The sequence below is a fragment of the Chaetodon trifascialis genome, chromosome 17, assembly GCF_039877785.1.
Source record: "Chaetodon trifascialis isolate fChaTrf1 chromosome 17, fChaTrf1.hap1, whole genome shotgun sequence".
Classification (NCBI taxonomy): domain Eukaryota; kingdom Metazoa; phylum Chordata; class Actinopteri; order Chaetodontiformes; family Chaetodontidae; genus Chaetodon; species Chaetodon trifascialis.
The window spans coordinates 13,248,536-13,273,662 of record NC_092072.1 but is presented as its reverse complement, the minus strand read 5'-3'; the positions used below and the strand labels follow the sequence as shown (position 1 = coordinate 13,273,662).

The window sequence follows — 25,127 nt, the reverse complement described above, 5'->3', positions numbered from 1 at the left end:
ATTTTGTGAATTAAGATACATTAAATCATGTAATCTTAAATACTATCATCTATTTTGGTTAATACCACTGGGAATTTTACAGTATCCATACTACGGTGCTGTTTATTTATGCTCTTAGATAGGAGAAGTTAAACTATAGGATAGTAAAAAATTACTTATGCCATTTTTAATTGGAGGAGCCTCTCTGGATTTTGTGATTGTCTTCCGCCACCTAGTGGCCATTACTCAGCAGTGCGTTTTAGTGAGATAAAACGCGTTAGTATTTGCTTATCACGACATTAAACCCACTTAACAAATAGTAGAAGTAGTAAAGACAATAGGGAAGAACTGGTTTTGTGGAAATGTTTCTAAAAAAAAGAAAGAAAAAAAAGTACAATTTGCAGGGGAACCGTCAACCGTTGGATGTGGAACGTTTGTTCACACGTGCCGGTTTCGCTACAGCCACATTTACAGTGACGCCATATCTACAGCTGTCAAGATGGCGGCGCCGTAATTGAGACATGCCATGTAGCTTGCTGTGCCACAGGACACCAAATGTTGTTTCTTGGAGTCGTGGAGGGACCATTGCGTTTGGGACATGTAACTCGGTGGCTCTGTACGACCCACAGGTAGCGAAATTTCCCAAATTTCAACTGAAAAGCTAACCGCCGTTGTTAGTTGTTACGGCTAAAGATAGTCGAGCATCCTACAGCTGTGAATAAACCCATATTTTGTTCGTTTTCTTGGTAAACACACCATTTGGTTTTACTTCAGGAGAGAAGAGTTGTCGCTGTGCTGAATGGACACACAGGCAGAGTGAACACAGTCCAGTGGATTCACAGAGGGGACTGCGGTGAGTATGGACAGGATGTCCCTGATGGACCTGTCCATCAGATGTGTTTATATTAACATTAAATGTGCCAGGAACACATGTCCTGCGGCACGTCAGCGAGTAGAAGTGAGATGTCTTATCAAGATTTGAATTAAGTGAGACGTAACATCTGTGGATCTAAAATTCATTCACAGATGTACATTACATTATTATTTTGACGAGTCGCGTTCATTGGGACTTCAAAACACTTTGTGTAAACCTCCTTTCTGGGCATGTCGCTCATATCCCTTGTGGAATATACACTATATGTCAAAAGTATATGGACAGGTCGGGGCTCTGTGCAGGCTTGCCATACTAAACCTGAAAAACCCCTGGAGCTCAGTTAGCCTTCCTTGTGATTGTGTCACAGCTCCAGAGAGTCATCTTGTCTCAGGAGGCTCAGACAATCGTCTCATCGTCTGGGAGGCTCAAAATGGAAGGTAAGCTACCTGTTTCATCAGACGGTGTTCCTGCCTCTCTTTTTTTTGATATTTTCTAAATGTGCTCTGCTCTTTCAAGTTCATCCAATCAGTGAGTGTAAGGGCCACACTGGTCCAGTTTGTGCTGTGGATGCCATCTACGTGGAGGACTCAAAAGTCCTGGTGGCCTCCTCAGCCTCCGACTCCACAGTCCGGCTGTGGCTCTGCAGTGAAGCCAAAGAAGGTAAAGACACACACACACACACACACACACACACACACACACACACAGTGTCAGATGTGTTTTAGTGTCAGTCTGTGGAGCTGTTGAGATTCTTTGTTGCCGTAACAATGGTGGAAATTGTACAAAAGGATGGTGTTTGAAGTGGTGGGTTGGATTGAAGTCGTGTCTATGAAAGCAGATAAGATTCATAATTATTTTGAGGTCACATCCTGCAGTTGTACATCATTTTTGTTGCTGTGGAACTTTTTCTCATTTATGATCTGATATACAGTAAATTCACCAAACTCACTGCCCCATATCATTTTTTTCCAAGATACTGCATTTGTCATATGCTATTGAGACTGTCGTCATATGAAAGTGGACAGTTTGACTTGGATGGCCATTGGGCAACGTGCTGATTGGCTAGTCAGCTCAGGCTTAAAAACAGGGTTGGCACTTGTAATTCGTAGTTCGTAGGCTGTAACCAGATAGACAACCTTTAGAATAGGATCATTATTTTAGGCCCTTATTTCAAATGTCAGCTTTGCAAGAATGGACAAAACTGGCTCATTTTGTACCAGGTCCTTAACACTTTCTTTGGATGTGTATCCAAAATGTAACCAATTCCCCTATCCGCCCCCCTTGTGGCTGCTAGAGGACATGGCAGTTTGCCTCACCTCTGCAGTGCTGCAGAACAGTTTAGGTTGCGTCACACCTGTGGTATTGTGTCTGCATACACTATCAATAGACTTTTTTAGTTTAAATATCACTTAACATGCAGGCAAAAGAAGAAAAAAGAGAAATGTTGCATGTTTTTTTGGACAGAACTTACTGTACATAGTGTTTAATGTCACTTTATAATGTTTATATTTCCCAAATAATGTCAATTATTCGGCTGCTGTGTTAATTATGATATTGTTTTTATTTCTTCACATAGTTGAATATCAGTGGTCTTCCAAACTGTCATCCATATCTACTTTCCTTTTTTTTCTTCCGAAGCTGTCACCCATAACAGCCTCCCTTTGTTGAACGTCTATGTCCACTTGTCAGCACAGATGAACACTGATGCTACTTGACAGTCATGGAAGGCGTGTGTGTATGTGGACTGGGCATGACCTTGGGGTGTGTTCCCAGATAAAAATACTGTCAATGTTATGTTGGTGCCTGCTTGTAGATTGTGTCAACTTGAAAGACCTTTGGCCTCTACGCATGAAGAGAAGCCGAGAAAAAACACGTCTTTAGGCAAATATTTCACACAGGAACAGTCAGAACGAGGATTTTCTGTTGGCACATCGGCCTCATGTCATATAGTTCCACATAATGTCTATTATTTTTGAATTGTGTCGCTGTTTTAGTCAGAAAGTTTAATTGCGTGTGAATGTGTGTTCCTCAGCTGAGTGCCTCCATACCTTATCATTTGGCAGCAGTTTCGTGATGGATGTGTCTTTGGCACTGTTGCCAGGCAGCAGAGGTAAGCCTAAGCTGCTCCTACCGCACACACTCGCGCACACACACACACACACACAAACACACACACACACACACACACACACACACACACACACACACACACGTTTTTCCTCTCATGTCATCCATCTCAATTTGCACCACTGCTTTAGCGCCTGTAACCGAACGTCACGTTCAGGATGCAGCCTGCGTTTGAAGTGTCTCGTCATTTTCACATTCTTTCGTCTGCTCGCTGCTCCGTCCTTCCCTTCCACCGTGCTCCTCTTCATGAAGCCTCGACGTGTGCTTAAATGACAGTGTGTGAAAACCTAACCTTCTTCTCTCACAGTTCCCATTCTGGCTTGCGGGGCTGATAACTCTCAGGTGCATCTGTATGTGCAGTCTGATGGACAGGTGAGCTCAGACCGATGCTGTCTCAGGGGCAGGTCATTCGTGTGGTCTGTGTCGACTCGTTCAATTTCCAGAGTTTGAGGCCGTCGTTTAACCTTTTTCAAACTGTTCTACAGCAGCTGCAGAAAGCCATGTCCCTGCAGGGACATGAAGACTGGGTTCGTGGGGTGGCGTGGGCATCTCTAGGTGAGTGCTGCTGTTAATGCATCATCATCGTCCTCTTAAAGACATATTCTGGACCCCAGTCAGCCGCTCACAAATCACTAGCATCTTCTCAACCCCAGTCAGAATGCTTGGCATTTGCTGCACCTGCTTGTCTCTGATATGGTGGTCTTTTTCTTCTGAAGGCTTAAAAGCATTTGCTTGTGGTTCACTTTATCTTAAGTGTGCCTGCGAGGCTGGATAATATCGGGCTTTGAAAGAGGCAGATAACATGTGACCAGCTGAATGCTGACAGGTGGGAGGACATTTCTTGTCACAGCTTTTAACAATTTGATGAGAAAGGCAAGACAAGTGCATATTAACCTTCTTAAAGCAAAAATAAAACAAGCAAAAGGACAATTTTCTCTTTTGACGTCATCAGATCATTCAGAGATCCAAACTAAGCACCGTGTGTTCAGCGTTTTAAACCAGTTGTATTGACTTCAGCTTCACCAACCAGCATGCTTTTCACAGTTTTGTGATAGCGCACGGCAATCCAGGCTCTACTAATTGTGTAATCCTCTTCAAGGGCACTTCATTACTGCACTGCTCTGACTGCGTAAAAGCTATTTCATCTCCTTTACCAGCCCGCTCCACCCGTGTCTCCGTCCCACTCACAGTCTATGACCCACTCCACACTGCCGGGCTACGAGCCAGCAAAAAGACGGAGAGAAGTTTGTTTACGTGAAACATCCCTATAGGAATGACAAAACCCTCTCCGCTGTGATTGTAATTAAATAAATCCTTCTCCTGTTTTATGACTGGGCAGATGGCAAATTGCAGCACTAGAGGTGCAGTTTGTCATAACTCCAGATCCAGAGCGCGACTCTGTTTTCGTGTTTCTATCTTCATCCTGTTTTCTAAATCACAATGCTCTTTCCATCAATTTTAGTGGGAGAATAAAATCTGTGCTATTTTAAAATCAGGTTGTTTATTATCACTTTGGGTATTGTAATTTTATTCTTTTGCTGAAGGGAGGGCAGCCTGACTTTTATTTTATTTTGTAAATCCATACATCTATTTCAGTTCATCCTTCCATTTCAAGATTTATGATATAAAAAAGAGATCAAATAGACGTCTTTCATGTGTGTCACGGCTCATAAAGGTGTGTTTTCCTTGCATCCTGTCTCTGTGTCAGGGTTTTATTTCTTCATCACCATCAAACAGGCACCTGAGGTTTATGACATTCAGATATCTGCTCTCATTCAGGCTTCAACCCTGATTCCAACAAAGTTAAAACAGAATGTGATCGAAAACAGTACAAAGACAATATAGTAAATGTAATTATTTTAAGGCGGCTTTTTGTGATATGAAAAAAATATGATAAATCAAACAGCCACAGAGCTGGAGCCTGTTCATGGTTTGCAATTTGGGTGGATGCAAAAGCGTTTATTTAGCAGCTCTGTTCAATATTAGAGAGTGGCTGTATTTTCCTCTGCTTTGTTTTGTTTTCCATGAATGTTATGAGATCTATCGCTTTTTCATAAGATGATATATAAAATTCAGCCTTTCTCCCCACCCCAATAATTTTCATACTCTCCCTTAGGATATTTTAAAATTTAATGAATTAAGAAAAACCCCATACTGACGATTGAAGTTCAAGTTTCAACTTTATTTGTTGCCTGCGGGTCAATAATTTTGTTCAGTATCAAAAACAATCTTCCATGAAAGAAAAAGTGCGCCCAGGTCAAGAAAGTCACTGATGCAAGTAGTTTCGGCAGAGTTTCAGGCAGCTAGCGAAACAAACATCATTGTCATCATTACATCATGACTGACAAACAATAACGCCCCCCCCCCCCCCCCCCCCCCCCCCCCCGCAGCATCCAGGAGGCCTTAGATGGCAACAACAGAGGAATTTTTATTATGTCTGTTTATCTTGGCAGAGGCAAAACTGGGCCAGCGGCCATTGGACTAAACCTGAAAGGCATAATGTGACAGACGGGGGCCACTCAGAGATAGTGGCATGTGCTTTGTTTACCACCTGTCTGTCTATATTTGGCCTGTCCTCCTGCTGTCTTACTGGCTACGTCACAGTCAGCAGCACCCGTCTATAATACCTTGATAACAGCTCTAACAATGAACAATGGATGTGTAGATAAGCAACTACTTGCTAGCATGTTCGCTATATCAAATTTAAAAGTGACAGCGTTGATATCTTGTTGAAGTAAAGAGCTAAATATGCCTGCACTCAAAGTATTGCCAAACACCGCAGCAGCAGTGATATATGAGTAAGACACTTTCCATCAAAGCACCGCGGGAGACTAAATAACAGAAAGGCAGTTTTGATAAATTCAATGACGGGTTAGTGTGAGAGAGTTGATAGAAAATGTCTTTCACAGGGGAAGGTTTTCAGGCTGTCTCTCTGACTCGTTCAGGTGGGGAGCTGTTATTAGCCAGCTGTTCACAGGACTGTCTCATCAGAGTGTGGAGGCTGTGTGCCAAGTCTGGGACAGACGCCCACGTAGAGGACGATCACGCCGTCATCAAAATGAAAGAGGACGTTTTTGAAGTGAAGGAGAGAGGTGAGCGGGCCACGCGGGCTTGATTTAAAAAAAGGAAAAGAAAAAGGGTGCTAATTAAGCAAATGAAGAGATGCGCTTTTTGATGGTTTAATGGCATATGGTATTTACCAACCTCCACAGAGAACCAAGCATGTGTGTGTATGTGTGTCTGTCAGTGTAACTGAAGTTTCATGGAACATGTCGTTGGCCACAAAAAGAAAGGAGATTTTTTTTTAAAGCAAAAACTGTTAATCAGCTGCCTTGTTCACAGCATAAGACTGACATGTGATACATCTTCATCTGGCCTCCCTGTCTTCCTGCTCCAGACGTGTCCTCAGTGTTTGCTGTGTCTCTTGAGACGGTCCTGGCAGGCCATGAGAACTGGGTCTATGGAGTCCACTGGCAGCCTCCTCTCTACAAAGGTACCTCCATTTAAAAATCAGGGAGCTGATTTCGAACCAAATTGTCGATCATCGTCAGTAGCCTCCTCCTAAAAGGTCTTGGACCGCAAATGGACTGCATGCTAAGCTGAGAGACATTCTTTCTCTCACTTTGTCTTACAATCATGTTGCTTACAAAAGGCAGAGACAGTGACAGTTACGTAAAAAAGGGAAAAAAAAACATCTGTGGAAAGTTACCTGCTTAATTAGTTCTCAGGGGAAAGGTTGATGAATGTGCTAAATCTTCTCATTTCCTTAAAAGCGTATTCCATCATTATCATTTCACACCCATCCGGCTTGTGTGTACATCACACATCATTATGTTTAGATGTTTAAGTGTCTAATACCTCAGTAAAGGTGCACAGTTATGCAGCAGTTACGCAGGGAGCAAAGGTGGTCGCAATTATTTTGCTGAATACGGAAATCACACGTCTTGATTAGTTTTTCCATCTTTACAAGCCGATGCTTTTTATTATCATTAGGCACAGATCGGAATAATTGTAATATGACATGATATCATACATCTTTATAAACATAAATCCCTGCAGTCCTCAGGTAATCTTTGTCGGACACGTGCTCTGCAGCTCCCGCTGTGTTTTGGAAGTCCAGTTAACCCCAAGCACCCTTGTCTGTGATTGGTCAGCCTTTTGAGCTGTAAACACATGTGGGAGCCACTTGATTTGATGCACCAGAGCAGGCATCCTAAATACAAAGTGTCAGCATCGTATGGTGCCAACATTAAGAAATAGTGCAGACAGAAGTAAAGCATGGAAGGCCTTAATATGTGGGTCTAGAGGTAAATCTGAGGGGTTGTGAGATGATTAATAAGATAGAAAAAAGGCATTTCTTCTTCACAAATTGTGCTGACTATTGCCTAATCATAATTATTTTATTGTTAAAGATTGAATGGCATTGACTCCATATGCTGTTCCTGTATGGGTCATCCAGTATCTCTTTGTCTCCCCCTGCAGGCGGTGAGCTGCAACAGCCTCTCAGTCTGCTCTCTGCCTCTATGGACAAAACCATGATCCTCTGGGCTCCTGAGGAGGGATCTGGAGTCTGGGTGGAGCAGGTGAGTGTCGTCCTGAATACAAGTTGGTTGTATGCAGACACACACACACACACACACACACACACACACACACACACACACACACACACACACACACACACACACACACACACACACACACACGCACGCACACACACACACACCCACCCTCTGGTACATGCACATGGTATCAATCACTCTCAGAGGGGAACACAGGGTTTGCACACAGATCCACACACCAATTTCCCACTCTATTTCTGCTAGCTGCTCCTTCAGTAACTCCTGACATGATCCGGAGCTCGAGCCCTCCCCTCGAATTCTCTCGCTTGCTGTCAGTGCCCCTGCGTCGGTCTCCACTTTCCCTGACATTGAGGTGTCAGGAATAGAAGTGATAGACAGTGATGAAGAGGCGCAGAGCCCGGCGCACCACTGTGAGTTTAGACAAGCCGAGGTTGTCCTCCCCCATCTTCCCTTCTATCACTCACTCACACCGAACCCCCTCTTTTACGACCCATTCCCCAACACAGCCGACAGGGGATGGAGAGGCTGGTGGAAGACATGCCATAGACCCTGCCTGCACCACCTTACTCCTTATTATTTTTTCCTCCATGATCTGTCTCTCCCTTCACTCTCTGCTCTCGCCTCCTGTCCTCCACCTCCTCTTTTTCCCCCACCGCTTGCCCCCCTTTCTCTTCTCCTGTCTTGTCTCCTTCCCTCACATTATCTCCCTCCTGCATTCCTTTCGCTCCCCTCCACCTCGTCTCTCTTAGCTCCCAACAGCTGCTGTTTTGCCAGAATGGGGCTAAATTTAACACAAGTGTGGATGGTGAAGAAAAAGCGCTTCTCTGCCCATCTGCCCCACAGCTTTTCTTTTTTTTCCCTTTCTTTTTTTTGAATAAATTCTCAGGTGGCTCAGGAGTACCTCAAATTACCTCTCCACCTACCTGACACAAACACAGAAACACGTAATCATGGGCAGAGCTGTAAAAATATCAGACAAACCACTCACAAATGCAGAATATATTCCACAGTGTGTGCACAGGGGCTCACAAACACACACGGCGTTGCACTGAAACGTCTCACCTTGCCACGGCAGGCACCTTGAGTGTGATCACACTCCGAGGTGAAGCGCGAGATTCCGCACTTGATCAGTTACATTTTTGCACCTTTGATCTCATCATTCACATCCGCAGTGATGAGCAACAGAGACCACAGAAAGGAGCAACCATGAAAGTCTTGATTATGCTCTCTGACAAAGGGACGGCGGTTCGGCCCCGAAGCCGGTGCGGATGTCACATATTCTCCTTCTTTTTAGACAAAGGCGTTCAGTGTAAAAGAAAAAGCAGCGGTGGGAATTTGAAATCAAGTCTGCTGTGGTCAGTTTCGCTCCACGGCTCAGGCTTTTCTACCTGAAATAACCTTTTTGTTGAATATGAAAGGGTGTAGTATGAGTCTCCCCTTTGAACTGACAGGTTGCCTGCCTGCAAAGGAGGCTTAACCTCTGTCGCTCCGTCTCACACACACATACACACAGATGCTCATGTGCAGCAGTGAAATGTCACTGAATGAGCTGTGTTTATGTTTTGCGCCCATCTTTACACCTTAGACAGAGTTGCAGGCTTTTGCTCCTGTTTTCTGTCTGCACAGGACTCACAAAGGTGTCTCTGCAACACAAAGTTTTTGGCAGAGCAGATTCCGCAGCGCTATGCGACCGGCCATGTGTGTCTTAATTAGCCGATTTTTACAAAGAAGCGCTCCACTTCTTCACGCTGATTAGAGTAATTGGTGAGATTTAATGGAGAGCGGGGTTAGCAGTGGGGTGGCCGGGGCCCACCACTGCGTAAAGCACATCTTACTAACGAGACACGCTGGTAATTAACATCTCAGACTGACCACAGCGGGCCGCGACAATGCCCACAGGGATTGTCAGTCTGTGTGTGTGTGTTCGAGGGAGAACCCCTTTACAGACCTCGGCTGGTGTACCCTCCTCATTTTTCACTTGACCGCATGGAAGATCGAGAGAGGACACTAAAACCAGTGTTAATGGTTTTGAATAATGTGTACGTGTCTATTCAAGCGTAACTTGCTTCCCTGAAAACCAGATTTTAATGTGGTATTAGTTTGCTCTGTCATTCTCACTCTTTGGTAAGAGAGAGATATAAAAATGATTTAATTATTAATGTAGTGCTAAAATAATTAATGAAATTGTTCTGTATTATGTGAAACATGTTGCTGGCTGTGACAAAAGCACAAAGAATTATCACCTGTGTCCTTTTTAGCTTCAGCTTTTTAGCATCTTTTAGCTCATTGTTTCGGTTTTCAGACAACTTTAACTGTTTTGGTTCCCGCTCATTCTCTCATCGGAGTCATCCCCAGGTGTTTCCAGGTAAAATGCTCAACGCAGAAGTGATGAACCCATCGCACTCTACCTGCCCAGCACGGACTGGCAGATGTACAAAGTTAGCAACTAGTTGATGAACATAATGCAGCATTTAGCAGCTAAAGAGCCAGATGTTTTTCGCAGGACCTGGTGAAGACTGAAACAGAGCTCAAGAGGGAGTCAATATTCAGTTCCCATTCACCAGGTGGCCAAAAACAGGATGTGAAATTAATTTTGCTTCGTATCTGCTGGTTGTGAAAATAAGAAACTGTTTGTTGACATGTCAGCTTTTGAAGGTAATAACACGTTTGTTGTGTTTACAGCTTGCTGTGCTGCACAGAAGTGCTGAACAATGAAAGCAGGTTAAATTATCTTAATGGTCAGACTGAAGTGCCCAAAATACTGTGGATCTTTGTTTCATTCAGCAACTGCTGAGGTCCAGGCTAATTTAACTAAATGCCAGATATTTGCTCATTGTTGCATATTAAATGTGAGGACAGTCAGTTCGTCCTTGTTTCATGTCATTATGACCTGAATATTTTGTTTTTTTGGACTGCTGGTTGGATAAAATGTAGAATTTGAACATCTGTTTTCTCACATTTTCTAGACAAAACAGTGATTGATCAATTAAGACAAATCAACAGATTAATAGATAATGACAACAGTCCTTCGTTGGACTCCTTACTTTATGTTGTGCATGTCACCGTCAAGAGAAATTGAATTGAAGAAAAATGTGCGTCGGTCAGTATTTCAGCCTGAAAAGTTGATTGAAAACCTGTATTCCACACTGTATGGGTTTTCCCGGCTTGGCTTGGCTCATTCAGCACGCATCACCCTCTTCTTCTCCTTCCAAGGATGATCTATGCCTTCACTTCTTCGCTGTCCTTGTTCTGTTCCTCCCCCACACCCCCGCTGGCCACCGATAAGGCACGCCGTCCATCCATATTGTTCGCCCTCTCGTAAACAAGACAGATGACGCCTTTTTGCCTCTGTGAGTTTTTGCATGATTTACGGCAGGCTCTTGTGTGCAGAATTTTAAAATTAATCTGCTTAATGTTGCATCTCATTCTCCCTCAATCTCGCCATCTTTGTGTCTAGCTGACTGTCTCTCTCTCCTCCCTGTCTCTCTCTCTCTGGATGGCTGCAGGATCGTGCCATTCAAAGTGAAGGCATGCCTTTATCGCTGTCATTAGTTCCGCTGTGTTTCAGCCTGCAGACAGCCGTGATTTTGAAGGTCATTGATGACCAACGTGAGCTCTCTAAGAGGGCCGGATGATTGAGGGCGCCACTTTACCGCCACACACACAGTCGGCTGACATAGTGAAGATGTGTGTGCCTGCATGTGGCCTTTCAGCGTGTTTGTTTAACATGTAATTGATGCACGCACACTCGCGTGTGTTTCTCCTGCAGTACGCCTCAGGTCGCTGCTGCAGCTAAGCGTGCTCTCACCCTACCTTCATGCTTTAAGAGAAGATAACAGGCTGAGCTGTACATCTTTCCAGATTTGAATCATTCCAGTGTGAATTTCGCACTTCCTCACAGCCAATGTCCATATCATTTAAGGCACAAGCTAATTAAAGATGGAGTGATATTATAGACGCATAGGCGTATCTGGATACAGACCACAGGGCTGCTGAGGGAGCAGCGTAGCACTCCTCAGGGCTGGTTCTGCCGCTATCGATTTGAATAGATCTGCCCCCTGGGCCCAGTTTACCTCGAGGGCCTCAGGGCCCAATAAAGCTTTTAATTGTTTTAATTCCTCCGAGCAGTGAGAAGTTGGCCTGGTCAACAGAATAGTCTCAAAGTCCTGGACTGCATAATTTCTCTCTGACTGGTTCAGTATTGAAGCGCTTCGTAAAGCTCTCTGTTGCCTACACAACAATTCCTGTTTATCCAGATTTTAAATATTTTGATTCATTTCCATATTGTCTCAAAGTTATTTCCGTGCGGAGTCATAATCCCACATTGAATCGTGCCGGTTATGCAAGCAACAGGATGAGATATTAATATTGTCCCGTTTTCCCTGTTTTAATATGTAATTTCTGTTCTCTATGGATATTAATGTCAGTGAAAGGATGAATGAATACAGATTGTAATTCAGTTTTTACATTTTTAGAACCAATTAGAAGATTTTTATTTGGCTGAATATTATTCATTTTCAGTTGTAATCCTCAGTTTTGCTTCCAACAATTATGTTTTATTTTAAACACCCTTGTTTTTCCACTTTTCTCTTTTGTTCTCGGCTTTGCACAAAAAAAAAAACCTTTATAGAAACTTAATGTGAGTTTGAATGACCTCTGATGGAGTTTAAACGGGTACGCTCTCAATTGTCTGTGTAATTTGTAACTGCATTTAAATCAAAATGGGCTTTCTGCTGCAGGTTGGGATTGAATCCGCAATTGTCTTGACTCACAAAAGCAGGACGCCTGAGACTGGACAGGTGGTCAGAATCTTAAAGGAGCTGTTTTCATTTTCCAGCATTTTTATGCCTCCAGGATGTGGCCACACACACACACACACACACACACACACACACACACACACACACACACACACACACACACACAGACACACAACACATGTAGGGCCATAACTCAATAATTCATACGTTAATAATGACATGGTGATTATATAGTTCTTCTTCTGTGCTGCCGGCTTGAAGATGTGCGCGAGGCATCAGTGTTTTACAATTAGTAGCTCCTCTGCTGCAACATTCACATTTGAATCCACCACAAGCTCATTGGTTTTGTTGATATTGAGCTTCAGGTGAAAAATTACACTTTGATTAAGTTCCTTCAGAGTCTTCATTACACGTTATATGAGTCTGGACAGATGTGGATGTAAATGCGGCTTGACAGCGGAGGCATACATCTGTGAGGCGGTAATTCCAGTTCGGAGCTGAGAGGCTGTGATTATGGGTGTTTTTAAATTGGATTGGTTTTTCAGTGGAAGCTCAGACCCCACGGACCCTCCACTGTCTATATGATCTGCCCTGTGAACATGACGCAGGGGTCACAGGCTCTCACCCAAATCCAATTTATGTAAATCCTTCTGTGTTCTCAAGCTTTGCCATTTTTCATGATTATTTGTTTAGCGTGATAGGCTGCGCTGCAGCTCCTTTTGTTTTCTATTAGACAAATGCATTTTGTCAGAAAGAAACACAACACAGTTTATTCAGCTCTAATAAGTCCCATTTTGCATAATTTCTCATCTGACTCGTCAGCTTAATTTGCTGTATTTTTTCTGCTTCCATCCACCATTATGGGAGCTCTTAGTTAATAAGTCTTGAAGGGAGACTGAGAACAGATTTGAGAACCATAACTTTTTTCTCTTTAATCCTCTTCTTTTCTATAAATCAGGGCCTGTGGCTTTACACAAAATCCTGGTGTTCGCTACAACAACAAGGCTATACGGTATACTACGTGGCTTAATGTCATATTGAATGAAATGAGGGGCTCATAATTGCCAGAAATAGCGGTATTTTTTTAAATAACCTACTTTGCTCATTTGTTTTTCCTCCATATGTGGCAGCTGATGTTGTCACAGGTTCCTTTCATCATTGTCTGCAGCAAGTCAGAGCTCTTCACCCAGCTGATGTCAGATACGAGTGTGCTGAAAAAGACAAATGACTTACTGCTTCTGATCAGTAACAATCTGCCCCACATGCTTTTTTTCATCCCTCTCACACCAGGTGCGTGTAGGGGAGGTTGGTGGCAACACTCTGGGTTTCTACGGCTGCCAGATGAGTCCAGATGGCTCCATGATCGTGGCTCACGCTTTTCATGGTGCGCTTCATCTCTGGTGCAAAGACCGAGACAAAGAGGTGAGAGTCGTGGCCTCAGTTACTCTTGAATCTGCTCAGTTAAAGTGCACAAATTGTGTCTTTAATTTGCATAAGAGATATACAAATTTTCCCTGAATTACTGTCATGGTAAGTGTGTTTGAAATACGATTCAGTGTTAGTGCATGGCTACACAGCTACACTGTGTGAGAGACAGTGATTAGTGTAATTAGTCACACCGAGCCTCCTGTCTGCCACTCAATTTGACTGGCTTCGCATGTGTCTTTGTTGGGTGTCCCTGAGAAAGAGTTGGGGTCTGCAGTCACGACGCAAGTTCAGAGATAACTGCATTTCAATTATGCCCGCTCGGAAGGTGAATTTTAAAGTTCAGCGCGAACCTGAAGGTGCTGATAACTAATTCAGATGCTTCAAACGAGATCGGCTTCTCAGACAGCAGCGGCTAAATTATAATCAGCCACCCTCATATAGTTGCCAATCACAGGCGGCGGCTCTGGGGTTTACCGCCATGTGGCAGGGGTGGTAGTCGTGCAAGTGCATGTAGAGGGGAATGTAGAAATCAGAGGCTGAAAGCTGTGAACTGACCATTGCAATGCCATGTGACCAGGGAGAGTGGAGGCCTGGGGTTGTGATATCAGGACACTTTAATGCAGTCCAGGACCTGAGCTGGGATCCTGAGGGAGAGTTCATCCTCAGCGTGGGCTCAGACCAGACCACCAGACTCTTCACTCCATGGAGGAAAGAAGATGCCAAACAGGTAAAAAAAGACAGAGAATCACCTGGAACATGTTGAAGTGGAAGAAAACACTTGTGGCTCAAATCTAATAAGTAGTCCATCACATTGATGTTGATGAAGCTGTCCTGCTGGGTGAGGCAACATAACCAAAGATGCTTCATAACAAAAGAGGATGTCTCACAGTCTTTTCCAGTGGACATGACCACCTCTTAGCAAAATCTCACATCCTATATTGTCACTTCATTCATTCCTATCTGGAATAATGTGCAACACGTAGACATCAGTCCATTTACCTCAAAGAAAAGGATGCATTCAGTGGTGTTCTTCTTCTCTCCTCAACACACTGAGCATCAACATGTTGACATTAGGCCTCTCTATTTCCTCTTGTCTCCTGTAAACCGTGGTTCCTTGGCACGCTTCTTTCCTTTTAGCGCCCTCCGGTTAACCTTTTTGGGATATAGTCTATACCTCATGCATTTTCTGCCTGTTTTGCTAAAATATGTTGCTGTGTCCCTGATTGAATTTGAACAGGCTGTGACTTCATAATAAGGAGTTTCTTAGAAGTGATCATACATTTTTTAGGGAATGAATCAAGACTTGAGGTACAGGGACTGATTGATCAGTACCACAGAAAACTCTTCACCTTCAGCTCAGGTAGAAATATAATCAAGGTCCCAGTCTGCATTACATTTTTCAAGGTGCCAGTTTGGAATATTAACCCCCTCAGTGTCGGTGCCAGAGGAAACCCGGTCACTGTCGTGGCTCCTTCCATCCTCTCTCGTGAGAACACTTTGCATTTGAAGCTGGAAATGCTTCATTTGAACAGGAGATTCAGTGCTCTGTTTGGCTTGCTTACAAAAGCCTGCATGTAGAGCCAAGAAACCCGGTTCAGACGACATCAGAGATCTATTGAAAGGCAGGCTCTTCCCCATGGCAACCACATGCTGCTAGTTTGGATCACTCTGACCTGATCTGCATCTTTACAACACCTCTCTTTGTCCTCTTCACCCTGCAGGAAACCTGGCACGAAATCTCGCGGCCGCAGATCCATGGATACGACATGCAGTGTCTGGCGATGGTCGGAAGGTTTCAGTTCGTGTCTGGAGCCGATGAGAAGGTCCTGCGAGTGTTTCAAGCGCCTCGTAATTTTGTGGAGAACTTTGCCAACATCTCCGGGACCTCAAGAGAAAAGCTGCTGACGTCTAGCGTGAGTGCCAAATTAGATAAATGTCTGAAATGAAAGGAGCTTAAGAGCCACGTTTTCCCTCTGTCCACAGATCAGATCTCACCACAACTTTCTTTGTAGTGTTCCTTCACTTTATTTTCCAGCTGTAAAATGTGCTGAGTGGACTGCCCCCACTCTCACACAGTTATTGATGTGTGTGTGTGTGTGTGTGTGTGTGTGTTCGTTCATTTATCTGTTGGTTGCCAGGACTCTGCCAGCCTTCCAGAAGGAGCCAGCACACCTGCCTTGGGTCTGTCCAACAAAGCTGTATTTCAAGGTAAAATACTTGCTCAGCTCTGTGTTTGAGTGTTTCAGCGCTCAGGCTCGGGGCCAAGTTTTGTCTGAAAATCAATTTTCATGAGCTCCTTGCAGTAGCTTGAGAGAGCCTTATTAAATTGAGGGTTTGTTTAGTGTTTTCACTCCTTTTTATGACATGTTATATTCAAATAGTCATGCATATTTATAGAAATCATTCACATTTCTAGGTGACCTTGTCCCAAAAACCAGTGAAGACAAGGAGCAGTTCAGCAGTGTATCTGATCAGTACCAGGAGTCTTACTTCCACCCGCTCATCATGACCGGTATGGTAAAGCTATTTCCAGCAGAGCATGGTCATTTCCAAAATGTAGTAGTTGTCTCAGTAAACCCTCATTCAATTTAAACCTGGCTGATGAATAAGTTTGGAGCCAGAATGCATCCCCGTCTCCTCCACAGTCTGATAGCCTGATTTATATTCCTTGTTGCGACCCACTCAGTACACAATCAAGAGCTCCTGTCTGCCTGTCGCTGGATGTTCTTATAAGAGACAATGATATGCAGCCAGACAGACAGTTAATTATAACAAATATACTCCCACAGCGCCTGAGTTCTGCTGGAGGCCCATGTTACAGCCCAGATTCCACAAAAGTTAGGACGTTGTGTGAAATGTAAATATAAACAGAAAGCATGGCATTGAGTTAATGTTGTAGAGGGCACACAGAGGTACACAGAGGAAGAGGAGGTGAGGAACAAATGCAAAATAGAGAAACTAATTGTAGGAAATGCGCAGATGGGAAATGGATGAGAATCAAATGAAGAGAACGTAGCATGGCGTTTTAAAACCCCTGGGCAAGAGGGTGTCAAGGGCTGTCATCAGCATGATTGAAGCCACTCCTTAATCTGCAATGCTAATTAGAAAGCAGGCTTATGTGATTGCAAAGTTTAAGTATCGATGACCCCGGGCTATGCAGGGAGCAACCAAGTGTGGAGACTGTTGTTAACAATGAGTTTTCACTCATTTGATTGGCCTCCGCAGGCAGGGAGACAAATGAATAATTAGGCGAAACGGGAAGCCCGTGACCAATCAGAAGAACACGAGCAGTCGAGCTTTCAGCGGCACGCAGCACGAAGGCGGCGCGGGCTTGTGCAGAGCCTGCGATGAGAGTGAGGGGATTGGAGCCCGGCTAGGTTTGATCCCCTTCAAAGCTAGCTGCCGTTAAGAATCGGAGATAAAGCCGTAGTTGTTTCAAAATTGCTTTTTTGGGGGGGTTTTGGGAAAAGTTGCAGGGCTGAGGGTTTTATGTGAGCTAAATGCTGAAAGAGACTGAGTGTGAATGTGAGAGCACATTGTCTCCAGGCGATCAGTCGTGTTCGCAGCCATCCGTGTAGCTTGTAGTTCACTCTCTCTTTTTTCCCCCTTTTAACTTGTATGCCTGTCACACACACACACACACACACACACACATTTATCTGTCTCTCTTTGGGTTAACAGTACAAGGATTTAAAGGGGGGGATTCTAATAGCCACTTGGGTGTAATCCTCATTTAGTAAATTGGTTGTATTTGAATTTTAACAGGGCGACACGGTGGTGCAGCAGGTAGTGTGCGTGCCTCACAGCAAGAAGGTTGCCGGTTTGATCCCCTGGGTCGGGCAGGGCCTTTCTTTGTGAAATTTGCATGTTCTTCCCGTGCATGCGTGGGTTCTCTCCGGGCACTCCGGCTTCCACAGACCAAAAAACATGCTCATTAGGTTAATTGGTGACTCTTAATTGTCCTTAGGTATGAGTGTGAGCGTGAATGGTTGTTTGTCTATCTGTGTTGCCCTGCGACCGGCTGGCGACCGGTTGAGGGTGTACCCCGCTTCTCGCCTGTTGACAGCTGGGATAGGCTCCAGCCCCCCTGCAACCCCAGAAAGGGATAGCCGGGTATAGAAGATGGATGGATGGATGAATTTTAACAGTTTTCAGCATCTTGCAAATGACAGTTATGTAAGGATTTTGAAGTCTGTGGTTAACTGTGTGTTTTGTGCTTGTGTGTGTGTGCATAGAGCCCCCACCAGAGGATCATCTTCTCCAGAACACACTCTGGCCTGAGGTCCAGAAACTGTGAGTATCCAAATGTCTCTGCCGCTCGTACAAACAACACCAAGACAGCACACAGCCTCTTCTGAGTGTCTGTAACACTCTTAATGAAGCAACATCTCCACATGGAGTTGCTCTTGGTTGTCGCCCTCCTTGCGTTCATCAGCCAATCAGCATCCAGCGTCCTGCCATCCCATGAGCCTCCCCTCCAGCCTGAATATATTGCCTCCATTTGTAGCCAATGTTAAATCCATTTACCTATCAATCTGCCGTAAACATGACGTATGGCCTGGCCGTTTATTGGAGGTGTGGGCATTGTGTGTGTGTTGAAGAGCATTTCTCTACCTCCATTTGGCTTCACCTGCTTTTGAATCATTTAGTGCATAATAGAAACATTAAAATGAGTAAGTGGCCACATTATTTTGGTGGCGTAAATAATACTCTCGCCGTGGCGGCCAAATTGCCGCAGCGTTTGAAAGCTTCCTGGTCGGGGGGGGCGGGGGGGGCAGGAGTTTCTCTCCATTGTCAGGTTGCGGGCTATGATTTCACTTTGCTGACTTGTTGACATTTTAAAACAAGCAGGTGATAGTCAGCAAGCTAGAAAATAATTAGGCTCTGAGTGATTAGCCGGAGCGTCATCATTGTTCATCTCTGTCAGCGGGAGGAGGACCAGTCATCGCAGATCAGTATTTTAATTTCACACTCTGTCTGCTTATTTACCTGTCAGCAAGCAGCCATGGCTGGAGCCTGGAAGCTCGTCGGGGTGACGCTTTGGAACAACACGATCTTTAATTTACTGTCAGACTGGGAGCGCCGCCTTTTGTTGTCGCGCTCCTCCCGTCACCTGTCTGTCTCTCGGATCCCCTGTCTGTCCTTCCGCATATTCCGTCCGGCTGTTATCTGGAAGCCAGCTCATGATTAAACTCTGTGTGATTGTCGTCCTCTGTCTCCTCCAGGTACGGCCACGGCTTTGAGATGTTCTGTCTCGCCTCAGACAGCGGCAGCACGGTGGTGGCCTCTGCATGCAAGGTCAGCGTGATAAGATCGAGGCCAGAGACTGTGTCACAGTCCGGACCCCCACCCTCCGTCTCACCCTGCACTCCTCTCTTTCCTTCAGCTCCTGTTTCTCCCTGTTTTTGTCCTTTTTGCTTTATTCCTTTATGGCATTTGTCCAGTTTCAAAGTGCTTTATAGGAAGAAGAAAAGGCACAGAGGGAGGTGGACTCGACACATGCAATAAATAAATGTATAGCCCACAAAATGAAAGCTATAGAAGAAGAAAAAGACCAAGAAAAATGGGTTTCAGGATGCTTTTTAAAGTCATATTGTGTTTTTTTTTTTTCTCTGCAGATAGACTAATCTAAACTGTCTTTCCAGGCATCCAAAGCCGAGCACGCAGCGGTCCTGCTGTGGAGTGCAGCCTCGTGGCGTCAGCTGCAGACGCTGCCGTGCCACAGCCTCACCGTCACCCAGATGGCCTTCTCCCCCGACGCACAACTCCTGTTGGCCGTGTCCCGTGATCGTACCTGGTCGTTATGGAGACGGAACCTGCCCACACCTGAAAGTCTCGGTGAGAGCTGTCACTAATGAAGGGGCTGTTGGTTTGTACGGCCGTACAGCTCAGGGTGAGATAATAGCCCTCCACAGGGCTCCGCACGTAAATTTAGCTTAATTAAAAATGTGTCTGAGTGCATTTCAAGACAAAGAAGACAATATTGGAGCCTCGCTGGCAGACAACACCAGCTCCCCTAATTCAAATTAATTAAAATAAGGTAAACCCACTGAGCAGATTTGTTCCAAGTCAAGCTGGCCTGATTGGAAGGACTCCCCTAATTAATGCTGCGAAGAGCCAAACAAGTGATGTGTTGACTGAAAGTAGTCCAAAAAGGAGCTAATAAAGGAAAGATTATTCAATTATTTATTTATTACAACCACGTTTTCTCTGCGTATTTGTGGAAATTGACCACAATTTGAATTCCACCAACTTCCCCTTTTGCCAAACTTAATATCTTTATTTCAGGTAATACTTTGAATAGCAAAGCTTTGAAATGGGGCACACTGGCTTTCAGATGGACACTAACTACGCAGAATACAACAGATGCCTTCCAGTGTACTTATTCAACCTCATTTATTGCCAGAGGGCTTGTCAGCACGGCAAAGTTGCAGCAGATTGCGAGAGCTCATCAAATCTGCGCTTGCTTGCATGTGTGTCACGTCAGGATGAAGAGGAAGAAGAAAACTATCGAGGCTGTAAACAAATTTCTAGAGCTGTGCAACTCGTGTTTGAAGAAGCACAGACACGGTGTTTGTGTGCTGCCTTGTTCTCGGCTGGTTTGATTATAGGCTCATGGGACCAGATAACTTCTTTAATCCGCATTTGTTCATCCCTTTTTATAGATTATTAGTTTGCTAGATTGTTGCTAATTAAACATGTTGGTGCAGGAGTTCACACAAATCAAATGACCCTTTTAAGAAATTCCAAACTTAACTTTTTAAACCATGAACACTATGGTGGATGCTGAATAAATCATTCGTCAGTCACTGATTGGTTGTTCCCGCTCTGAACCTGCATGTGATTAATCATGTGATCACTTAAAGGTCACTCTTTTCGCTGGAAGCAGCTTTATAAATGTGTCTTATTCTTTACATTCGGTGAATAACTTTTTCACTCCTAAATTCAGGAGTGCTCAAACGTAATACTCAAAGGTCTGCATCTGATTTTTATTCAAGGCCAGAGGTTCGAAACGATTGATGATGACTAAATAATATTTAATCAATAAGTTAATGTCACGTCTCTTGTGATTGGGCCAGCATGACACGGAGGCAGCCGAGGTGCAGTCAGTCCATTATTTCTGACTCAGACAGACTCTTACAGCTACATTTACACCAGTTATTATGTCCCAGAGAGAAGAAGACACATTCTGTATCTGCAGTTTAGGAGCTGGTGACAAACTCTCTGTGCGTGTTTCATGTGCTCAACACAAAACAAACTGTTCAGCTACCGAAGAATGAGCCCTTATCTCTGATGGTGGGTCCAAGAGTAGAGAGTAATCTGTTTCTGCGGAGTGGGTGAGCTATGAATTACTGACTGACTACTGACCAGATGTGATTTACCCACATTAAACCCTGTTTCTCAGTCCTTGTCATCATCTAAAAACATTTAGAAACCTCCCCGAGCTGATGTCAGATCGTCAGTCTGTGCGTCCTGGAGAGTTTGTTTATATGAGAGAATCTCAGCACCTTGACTCAGACAAATAACCCGATCCTGCATCCAAGGTGAGCAGAACACAGCGCTTAAGCCCAGAGGATTACCTCCCCGCTGCACTCGGTAACGCATCTCGTGGCTTCCTGTGCAGCTCAGGATGCTCTTAATGGGCACTGACGGGCTAACCAGTCCCGCACTCTGCCGCTCGCCTGCATGTGGACTGCACACACAGGCAGGCATGGCGTTCGTGGGGGGGGGGGGGGGGTCCCGTCTGTTCTGGTTGGCTGCTGAATCACTCAAGGTGATTGTGAAGAACACACACACATGCGCGCACACTCACAGACTAGAGCAGGGAAGGTTAAACGAAGTCAGAGCTGATCAAACAAACAGACTCCCTCTACTCTCACCTCCTCTGTGTCTCTCCTTCTCCTCGTACCTGTTTTGTCTAACCGTGTCCTCCCACCTTCCTCTTCCACCTCCCTCCTCCTCTTCCTCGTGGGTCAACCACACGGATGTCTTCATTAAGGAGACACACTTCTCCCTTTTTTTTCTTTTTGGTGCAGCTGTCTAATCTGCGTAACCTTTTTTACGTGCTGCTCTTTTACCGTCTTGACATATTTTGCTCAGCGTGTCTCAACCGAGCACGTCTCCTCTTTTTCTACTTTGTCCGTCTCTGGTCTCCGTTGTGCCCCCCCCCCCGCGGTCCTCAGATGAGAGTGTTTTTGAAGGGAGGTGCAGCACCTGTGTGTCCCAAACAACACAGCCTCAATTATGAGTGTGTGCAGAGAGACACACATGCAGAGATACAGTATGTGTGTTAGTGGAGAGGGTGTGCTGTGAGCACATAGACACGACACGGTGGTTAACTCAGACTTTTGTGGCGACGCTGTGGTTTTTACGGCTGTGTGTACATGTCGGCTCGGTTTGTGTGTGTGTGTGTGTGTGTGTGTGTGTGTGCCAGTGGAGAGCAGCAGTGCAGCGGACGCGCAGACAGGCGGCTGCCAGCAGCATACAAACAAGCTCTCTTGGGAAAACCAATCTGGGGTCTGAAATGACTTAGGCTGGGGAAATAAACAGCAGCAGGTCATAAACCAAAACTGACTGAAATGGAGGGCTGGAATGAGGTTCTCTGTCTTGTTTGGCTGTTTATTTGTCGCTCTGGAGAGCCTTTGTTACTACAGAGCAGCGAGGTGGGAATCCAGACATGCTGATGTCACGCTGCAATAATCGTGACACGAAGTTTTGACTGCCGGCTCATCTGTCCTCAAAGGGGAAGTGTCAGCATGTTGTTCTATAAATGAAATGTGGCGAATACATTAGTGTATGGACTGCTAATAATACCATGAGCTTGAATTCACTCTTTATACGAGTGTTGTGCTTGTTGTGTCCACGCAGAGCCCCAGTTCACGCTGTGGGCACACACAGGGAAGGACACAGCCGTGCACAGCCGAATCATCTGGTCATGTGACTGGAGCCCAGACAGCAAATACTTCGTGACCTCCAGTCGGGACAAGAAGGTAATTTTCAGATGTTGATGCAGTTTACAAAAACAACAACAAGTCTTTGCTTTGAAGGTGAGGCTAAGAAAACTGATGGTTACACGTTGGGGGAGTAACGTGAAAGAACTTTGATTGCTCACACAAGTCTGTCTGTGTTTATATATGTGTGTGTGTGTGTGTGTGTGTGTGTGTGTGTGTGTGTGTGTGTGTGTGTGTGTGTGTGTGTGTGTGTGTCTCTCTCTCTCTCTCTCTCTCTCTCTCTCTCTCTCTCTCTCTCTCTCTCTCTCTCCAGGTGATTGTGTGGGGCCCGTGCAGATTAGAGGACTCTGGAGATTCTGTGCTTCCTCCTGAGATTAAACCATGTTCTTCCATCTTGGATGTGGGCGATTCTGCTACCGCTGTGGCTGTCTGCCCCACACTCTGCTCTGATAACAGGTAAACAGGTACACACACACACACACACACATACACACACAATTTATGCGAGCATCACTTGCTGGATCCAGCTGAAAACGTACTGCAAAGACTTTTTCAGTTTTGTCTGCAGGTTATTGCCTGATGGTTTGAGTGTGTGTGTGTGTGTGTGTGTGTGTGTGTGTGTGTGTGTGTGTGTGTGTGTGTGTGTGTGTGTGTGTGTGTGTGTGTGTGTGTGTGTGTGTTTTGGTGCCCTCCACAGCTACCTGCTTGCTGTGGGCCTGGAGTGCGGCAGGATCTTGCTGTACAGGTGGAGCCCTGGCCAGGAGCCGGCTGGAGGACACGACTGGAGCAGCTGTGGAGAAACAGACCTCTCGTATCCTTTATACAGCACACACACGGTTCATCTGAAGTTCACTTCCTGGTGTGACTTTAAAAGGCCTCCAGTGGCCACTGGCAGTAGATGTAAATGACATTGTGTCACAGTAACAGTGGTGAGCCTCGGTTTGATGGCTGGTGTGTGTGTTATGGAGGAAAAGCAGAAAGCTGCTGGATTGAATGGCTGCCTTCCTTTGTAAGACGAGGAGGCATCAACAGGTACTTGTGTGTATTCCTGTGTGTGTTGTATCCCACGTGGGTGTGTGAGTCATCGTCTGAAGAGCTCAGGGTGTGAACTGAGGACAGGTTGTCTTATGTGCGTCTTTGTATCAGAGGGCTCCACTGCTGCTCAGGGAAGTTCAGCTTTTGTTGCTCCTGTTATAACTTCTTTGAAACATGCTGCTGCATCAAATTCAGAATAAGTATATATTTACAAAAATCAATGAACTTGATGAGGTCAAATGTTAAAATAACCCTTTTGTACTGTTTTCAGTTGAGGAAATATCAAAGGGTGAACAAGTTATCACATTGTGTTTTACTTTTTGATTTGCTGTAATGCCTGCTCTGTCATCCAGAGCAGTATCCTGTTGTTTCCCTTCATCACACATCCCTTCGCAGACAAAGCCACTCCTTGGCGGTCAAGAGACTCCGCTGGAGGCCCCGAACCGGCCGAGTAGGTCGAGAGAACAACAACACGAAGAAGGATGGACAGCCTGACGGAGAGAGTGAAATCGAGGAGGAGAGCTCCTGGGTCCAGCTTGCCAGTGCCAGCGCCGACCACTCTGTCAAAATCTTCAACATCAACAAACGGGCTCTTTAGCACCACCAACACTGACACTATTATGTCTCCCGCATGCAGAGAGACAACTTGGACTGAGGGCCACGGGCCTGACTGTGGCACCAAGGCCACAGCTGCTCGCTGGCAAGCCATTCACTCTCTGTGACAGCCAGTTAAGTCATGGGTCAGTCGCAGGACAAACCCACAGCACACATGCCCCGCAGTCTGTCTGCGCACAGCTGAACGGATTTGATGGGTGGAAGCAAGATGGTGAAAACGCCATGACCCCAGGGTGGTATTTCGCTTAGACACTTCAAAGTGTTTTAGATTCAGAGAAGACGGCGCTGCTGGATATCTGCACAGATCGCATATTTATTTTTTTTTTTTTTTTTTTAACTTTTTATTTATAAACATGTAAATAGAACATGAGATCATCATGGGTGGTACAGTTAAAATCAAAGTATTCTATTACACATACATACTGTGCATACACATACATCATAGCCAAATGTCACACTTTTCAAGGCGCATATTCGATCCATTTTTCCCAGCGTTCCATACACTTCTCCAATTGGAGTCTTAAAATAAAAGTAAGTTTCTCCATACAGTAAATTTCATGAATGATCCCGTGCCACTGGATCAGTGTTGGAGGATCTACTTGCATCCACCTTCTGGTTATGGCTTTCCTACCACTAGCCAGAAGAATCTTCAACAAGTATCTGTCCTTATGCGAGACTGTTTTCGGAATTTTGCCGAGATATAAAACAACAAAAGAAAATTCCAAATCCACTCTTATAATTTTATTTATTTCGGTTAATACCTCCCTCCAAAATA

The 25,127-nt window shown here is 44.9% G+C and overlaps 1 protein-coding gene across 1 annotated transcript; it reads left to right on the top strand.

Annotated features, from left to right (window-relative positions):
* Nucleotides 1-1,389: 1,389 nt before the first annotated feature.
* Nucleotides 1,390-24,662, top strand: elp2 (elongator acetyltransferase complex subunit 2). The gene is made up of 19 exons (XM_070985437.1): nucleotides 1,390-1,513; nucleotides 2,886-2,963; nucleotides 3,288-3,352; nucleotides 3,466-3,535; nucleotides 5,926-6,072; nucleotides 6,378-6,473; nucleotides 7,463-7,563; nucleotides 13,614-13,745; nucleotides 14,329-14,478; nucleotides 15,473-15,664; nucleotides 15,890-15,959; nucleotides 16,168-16,263; nucleotides 17,987-18,044; nucleotides 18,977-19,049; nucleotides 19,397-19,589; nucleotides 22,620-22,741; nucleotides 23,016-23,158; nucleotides 23,400-23,513; nucleotides 24,134-24,662. The coding sequence occupies exons 2-19, from the start codon at nucleotides 2,927-2,929 to the stop codon at nucleotides 24,333-24,335; spliced, it is 2,061 nt and encodes a 686-aa protein (XP_070841538.1). The 5' UTR covers nucleotides 1,390-1,513; nucleotides 2,886-2,926; the 3' UTR covers nucleotides 24,336-24,662.
* The last annotated feature ends 465 nt before the right edge of the window (nucleotides 24,663-25,127 follow it).

Excerpts from the sequence above, each read along its gene's own strand:
- elp2 (XM_070985437.1), top strand. The coding sequence starts at position 2,927 with ATGGATGTGTCTTTGGCACTGTTGCCAGGCAGCAGAG. Across the intron at positions 16,264-17,986 it reads CCACCCGCTCATCATGACCG|AGCCCCCACCAGAGGATCAT; the intron begins GTATGGTAAAGC and ends GTGTGTGCATAG. Across the intron at positions 23,514-24,133 it reads TGTGGAGAAACAGACCTCTC|ACAAAGCCACTCCTTGGCGG; the intron begins GTATCCTTTATA and ends ATCCCTTCGCAG.